General features: G+C 41.5%; 1 protein-coding gene across 1 annotated transcript; it reads left to right on the forward strand.

The window, feature by feature from the left end:
• On the forward strand, window positions 1-4,684 carry LOC144015030 (transmembrane protein 182-like). Its single transcript, XM_077515342.1, has 5 exons — window positions 1-280; window positions 1,030-1,135; window positions 1,232-1,354; window positions 1,431-1,568; window positions 3,627-4,684. Exons 1-5 carry the CDS (start codon window positions 107-109, stop codon window positions 3,905-3,907), a joined length of 822 nt encoding a protein of 273 aa, XP_077371468.1. The 5' UTR covers window positions 1-106; the 3' UTR covers window positions 3,908-4,684.
• The last annotated feature ends 1,949 nt before the right edge of the window (window positions 4,685-6,633 follow it).

Below are 6,633 nucleotides of genomic sequence, written 5' to 3' on the forward strand. Positions count from 1 at the left end.
TGACATCTGCTCGTCTCCTAATCCTGACACATGATGCAAGTGTTTATTTTCGGCGTGGGTGGGAACTTGAAGTAGGCCTACTGTAGCCCAGCTCCAGTATAGCTACATGCAGGTCAACATGTCGGAGGGTTGCCACCTGAACCCAAACGAGCGCTTAAGCGTGCTCCTCTTCTTTGCTTTGTTCTGCGGGGCACTGGGACTCATGGCCACGCTGTTTTCCTGTGCCACTGACTACTGGCTGCTGGGTTCGCTTCAGCTCTGCCATCCGCCAGACATCCAGGTAGCGTACCACGCAGGGTTCGACACAAAAAAATGTGGCAACAATCCTTTGGTGGTAAAATGATGAGCATTGAGCAAATTGGCTACAGTGCTGAAGCCAGATACACACAATGACTACTATCGTGACTGGAAAGGTGGACAAAGTACACAGTACTAGGTAGGCAAAGATATTATTTAGCCCTAAAACACTGACACCATTTCTTCTCAGAACACTGAATGACAATAATTCATTTTCAGAAGCATAATGGGCTTTACTCCACGTCAAGGTCTAGTTTGTCAACATATTGGCTCTAAAGATGTTGATTTGACAACAGATTGGATTCCTCTTGCTGTGGCTGTATTATTGGGGGGATGCAGGGCCACAGGCCATCCCAACCTATTTCCTTGCTACAAAAATCTGTGATGTGTTGCAACTTTTCAAAAATAACATCAATATATAAACATTGGGTAGTTGTGATGGATTTCAAAGTGTCCCTTGCACCATTGCATTTTTTTGTATGCGTCCCTCGGAGGAAAAAGTTTTGACATCCCTGTGTTTACTGAAAACCAAGTCAAGAAAGTAAAAACCCTGCCAGAGTTTGACTTTCGCCACAGGTGCTTCTCGTAATGAACCTGTTTACCTGCCGGCTGAGTACAAACACCTGTAGCTAAAGCCAAAGCTGTGAAAGTAGGGTTTTTCATTTCTGGACCTGGAATTCCCATCTGTGCTGAAACTGCAAAGAATTAACCGCAGTGGTGTTGTGACGCAAGGCCGCAGACAACAACAACAACATGCTGGTCTTCCATGAGGGGCTGTTCTGGCGATGCTACTTTCCAGCTGCATCTCCGAAATACTCTCTTTGGGATCTTTGGATCTGTAAGATCATTTTGCACTGCGCCAGCACTATTTTGTTTTGTTTTTTGACTCTGCTTACATAATGATGGTCACAATCTTGCTTTTATTACTCTTCAGTAAAAGTGCCACATGTCAAAGTGTGCCAGGCAGCGTTCCTCTTCCCGTTTCCTGCCAAGGTCCCGTTTTGGGTGGAATCTTCGCTCTCTGCTGATGAACCATCCGAGCGTCACAGTGCCATCGGTGAGACACCTCATCCTTTTGCATGTGTACTGTACGCATGACCGGCTGCACGACTCTTCAGTGTCACTTTCATCAGTTTTCAGAACTTTTTGGAGCATCTTCCTCATCACGGGTGTGGCCACTGTGCTCACTGGTGGACTCTCGGTTATCTGCACAGCCCCGCTCTCCAATCACAAGTTCTACAAAGTGGGTGGAATACTTTTGCTTTGTGGGGGTACGTATACATTTGGCAACACTTGATACTTCATTATATATGCCAAAAAAAAAAAATGTTATGACTTGATTCTTCCTCTCACAAGTCATGACTGATTTTGCAACTCATCAATGAAATGTTGCAGAATAAAACATCACATGAGAAGGCTAATATTCATAAATTCTAAGAATATCAAAGCAATTAAAAAAAAACAACATGTTGAATCTGACAGTCAAGATTATTGAACCAAAAATAAAAAATAAAGTGTTTTGATCTAAAATGTGATTAAACAAACTTGAAAGAAAATGTTCAGGCAATCATCACTTTAATTGTTCACTCACAAAATATTATCACATTATTTTCGTAATACAACAAAAATATAGAGTTTAAAAATGGCAACAAATTTTCTTGAGAATAAAAGAATGACAATGGTGGCAAATGAAACTTTTATTGACAACAATAGTGAGATCAATACTGAAGCCAAAATTGGTTCATTCAGCGGTTGAAAAATGTCAAGAGGATGGAAATAGCACAAAGTATGTCATATGGGCAGGAAATGTCAACGAATGGATGTGATTGACATTTATTCTCGTGTTATGTATAGGGTCTTCCCTCACTATAACGCAGTTCACTTTTTGCAGTCTCACTGTATCGTGGATTTTTTTAGTGCAATTTTGCACTTTTTTTCTTTTCTTTTTTTTCACAGTAATGTACCTATTTTATCAAATGTATGAAGGTAAGTGTGAGAAAACATGAATGCCTAAATGAGAAAAGTGTATAAACTGTGGTGTTTTTTTTTAGAGCCTTCAAACATTTCTAATAAATGTAAAACATAAAGCTAACTACTTCGCGGATTTCATTTATTGCGGGTATTTTGGAACCTAAACCCAGCGGAAAATGAGGGAAGACTGTATATCATGAATTTTAGTGGCTTACAAAAAACGATCCACATGGAAATGAATTTCAAGTGCTATAACAATAGGTGGTGCTATAGTCTATAACTTCGTACATTTGAAGGAAGTCTTTTAGGTCAAACAAAGGAGAAAAGCAAAACAACAGCAACAAAAACATCCGACTAATGTGCAAATTCACAAGAATTTTAGAAAACATTTTTTAAAGCATTTTTCAGAAAGAGTGAAAATGTATTCGGCTTCAGCTCAAATGTGGCAAGTGTTGATGTTGACGTGGGAACGGCCTTGTGTGCTCTTGCAGATGTCGTTTGTGTGCGCCTGCTTGGAGTTTGTCTCCAAAATTGAATTTGGCCCCGTCAAAAATAGGGATAGACCGATTATCGGCTGGGCTGATTATCAGTGCCGATATTTGGCATTTTGACAAATATTGGCATCGGCCTTTTTACGGATCTGAAGGCCGATACAGTCGGTATCTCGCCGAGCTGTGAATTGCAAACATAGCAAATTTAGGGTTTTCATCAGGATTGGTGAGATGTTCACCAACAGTTTTTACTTGTCACAAAAGACATTTGGAACATATTCAGACAAATTTTCACTGTCTGCAAAACCTTTTGAAAGTTTTACGAACACCGACGAAAATGTTGCATGCATTTTTTTTGCTCAATGAAATACACGGAATTGTTCATTTATGGATTTAATTACATTTTTACTTTATAAAAAAATATGCTGACACTGGGAACTCCCTACATTTTTTATTTTTAAAAATAAAAAAAATAAATTCAGAAATTATATTGACATTTTTGAAAACTATTTAGAGTAGAAAACTAGGGAAATATTTACTTGCTTAGTTTTTATTTTAGTTTTTATATTATTTTTTCTTAATTCACATGTTGATGATTCTGGAAGCTGTCTGCAATTTTTGGAAAATTTTTAAACAAAGCTATCAATTCTTTTTATGTTTGAAATTAAAAGAAAACGATTTTTATTTTTTTTTTTTAATAAAGTTTTGATGCTAATATTTTCTCTGTGTTGGCAAACGAATATCAGCTTGAAATATTGGTTATCAACCTCTTGACTACTAATAATTGGTACTGGTATTGGCCTTGAAAATAAAAAAAACATATCGGTCTATCCCGAGTCTAAAAGACAAGTTGTGTTTTTCCGTCAGGTGCGTGTCTGCTGGCCGTGGTGCTCATGTACCTGATTTGGATGCAAGTGTCTGACACGCTGGAGGAGTTTGCTGGAGGTCGGCGAGCGAACGGCTGCGGAAGCTTCCAGCTGAGCGTCCAGCACGGAGCGTCCTTCCTGCTGGCTCCCGTCGCCTCCTTCTTCAGCCTGCTGTCCGGCCTGCTCTTCCTCCTCATCTCGCATGCCGCTCGCTCTTTGGCGCCGCATCGCACGCGAACGACAACGGCGTCACATCCGCCCGACGTCCAAACCGACCTGTGATGCTCAATCTCTCCATTTGAGTGTGTCGTCATAATGAATCCGAGAGAAAAACACGGTTTTCTCCCCATTTGAGGTCACTCAAGAGTGGCCAGTTTGTTACGGGTCCATTTTGTTTTAACCTGTGCAAATGTGATGGTCAGTTAACACAGACTGTTTCAAAGTCAACAACATCCCCATTGGACCACAACAATGCACATTATACCGCCTGTACCAGTGTTTGTTTCGAGACCACCCACTCAGTGGAACTCAGGGATACACACTTTTAAACAGCTCATAAACTGTTGTTTACAATGCTAGTTATTCAACTTATATTCTTATGAGTTGGTGTGGAGCTCAAAACTCCTGTTACATGCTTTACAGCAGTGCAAGTTGAATATTATCCCCAAACTACAGGGGACATCATTGTAATGCGGCGGTCTCCAAGTTCGGTCCTCGAGAGCCCCTATCCAGCCTGTTTTCCATGTTTCTCTTCATGATCGGGATCATTATCAGGCTTCTGCATTAGCTGTGCTGAAGGATGGAGACATGGAAAACAGGCTGGATAGGGGCTCTCGAGGGCCGAACTTGGAGACCCCAGCTGTAATGTATTGTGAGTTCTGTTTGATATTCGCGATTGCTTTTGTTATGTCCATCTCGCTTGCCGTACTGAGCGGCAGTCGGAAGGGGAAGTGACAGAAATGAAGAGGGGCGTCAGCCTTGAGCACGCACTTACCAAACACTTAGAAACACATTTCTCAAATCAGAAACTCTAAAAATGATCCCTGAAAGTACCCCGCTCTCGTCATTAATATATACTTTACAATCACCAAAACATTTAAAGGAAGGCTCCTTTAATTTTACATGTATGGCTTGATCGGCAGTAAATAGTTAGTTTAGCTACGAAAAATGCATAAGAGCTGAAGAATACACCCTTATATTGATTTATTTAACTTTTCTTCAACATAGAAGTACTTCCGTGTTGCAACGCCCCCAAGTGGTGATGTCACTAGTGTGTATACTCGCTTGGCGAATGCAGACATAACAACGAGGAGGACACAAACGTCACTTATGCCTTTGTGTATTGCAAAATTTTGCAAGGCGTCGGCAATGAAAAACCCGCGAGACCCCCCCCCCCCCCCAAAAAAAAAAAAAAAAAAAAAAAAAAAAAAAAAAAAAGCTACTTGAGTAGACAATGGTTTGTTTGCTAAGTGCTGTCAACCTCCCGAAGGACAAGCAGGCGTGTGCGCAGCGAACATTTCAGGCATGAGGACTTCGAATATATGTTACAATTTGAGATGGGGTACGCCACACGCCTAATACTAAAGCCCAACGCAGTACCGAGTATCTTTAAAGAACCAGACGTGGGAAATAATCAAGCCGATGGAGGAGCCGCAACTGCTAGCAACACGGAGCCTTCACTCTCACAACAGTCAGCACAAATCGAGGTCTCCCTACGGCCACTGAAAGATCTCGGAGAAGCGAAGCAAATGTAAAGCGAAAGGTAGGCATGTTTCGGGGGTGGGGGGGCATTCGTTATTATACTGCACGGACTGTTTTATTTCATAATTCATTTGAAGGTGGCCAACGCAGGGGCACGTCGGCACGTTACCGTAATGCACAGTATTAACAATCGTTGGGGCGGCTGGCTTGACTTCGTCTTTTCGAGTGGCGGCTGGCCTGACCGCAGTGGGACGCTCCGCAAAAAAAGAAAAAAAAAAACAGCTAGGGGAGGTTGGGTGCTGTAACGACGATACATTTAATTTTACTATTTTTTCTTTTTCCTGAAATATTTCGTCAGTTCCACACGTTTTGCATTGCTCGTACTGTGTGTCACATTACCTGTTGGATATTTGCTCCTCCAAGACTTTTCTTCTTCACATCTTTCATCGCAACCAAAGCTATCCTGAGAATGTCTATTTAGCATTGCCATGTTGAATGTCTGATGTTCCAGGATGCAGTTGAGATTGTCCGCAAGGAACCGATCCTCGAGTTTTTTCATTTCCAGACAGCACACATTCATTTGCGGATTGTCCATTCATGTGCAGCTCCCGCACGAACACCACTCACCCCCCGCCTGATTCACTCGTTCGTCAAAGTTTATTTTGTGCCCGAAAAGACCATCTGGCGCCACAACTTTCACATCCAAGGCAGACTTTCCTTCGGTAGAGTTATTTTGTCGTGTTGGCTCGAAGCGATAAGGTTTAATCCTTCCGGGTTTGACGCGAGATGCACGGCTGCGTTGCATAGTGCTTCCATAGTGTAGCGTTTACACACTAGTGACGTAAACATCCGGGTTATTTAGTCACGTGTAACAAACATGCCGGCGTTCGATTCATTTTAACATCGGTTTAAAAGTTATTAAATGTACATAAAAAAATAATCACGTCACCAAATTAATTATTGAAAAAGTAGCAACTTTTTGCTGCTAAAAATGGATCAATAAGTAAAGTGTTCCTTTAAGATTTTGAATGATTCGGTGAATCTTTTAAACTGTTCTTTTCAATGAACTGATTCTAGTGACTCAGTTCACCTAAATGAACTGTAATGCCTACCACTAGAAAACACCGCCATCTTCAGGCCAGAAAATGCAAGGCTGATACGATATTGGATGGACTGGAATGCAGGCAACACCTAACCTGGCAATAGCCAGATTAATATTGCGCTTCACTCAAGGGAGTTCGTTCTCTACATCAATCTGGGACCTCTCCACAGTGATTTGCTCGGGAAAGGCGGACGGGACATCCTGT

The sequence above is a fragment of the Festucalex cinctus genome, chromosome 2 (genome assembly GCF_051991245.1).
Source record: "Festucalex cinctus isolate MCC-2025b chromosome 2, RoL_Fcin_1.0, whole genome shotgun sequence".
Taxonomy (NCBI): Eukaryota; Metazoa; Chordata; class Actinopteri; order Syngnathiformes; family Syngnathidae; genus Festucalex; species Festucalex cinctus.

Bases quoted from the DNA above. Each gene is read 5' to 3' on its own strand.
- LOC144015030 (XM_077515342.1), top strand. From the start codon at position 107: ATGCAGGTCAACATGTCGGAGGGTTGCCACCTGAACCCAAACGAGCGC. The intron at 1,355-1,430 runs GTGAGACACCTC...CACTTTCATCAG, and splicing joins CGAGCGTCACAGTGCCATCG to TTTTCAGAACTTTTTGGAGC. The intron at 1,569-3,626 runs GTACGTATACAT...TTTTTCCGTCAG, and splicing joins AATACTTTTGCTTTGTGGGG to GTGCGTGTCTGCTGGCCGTG.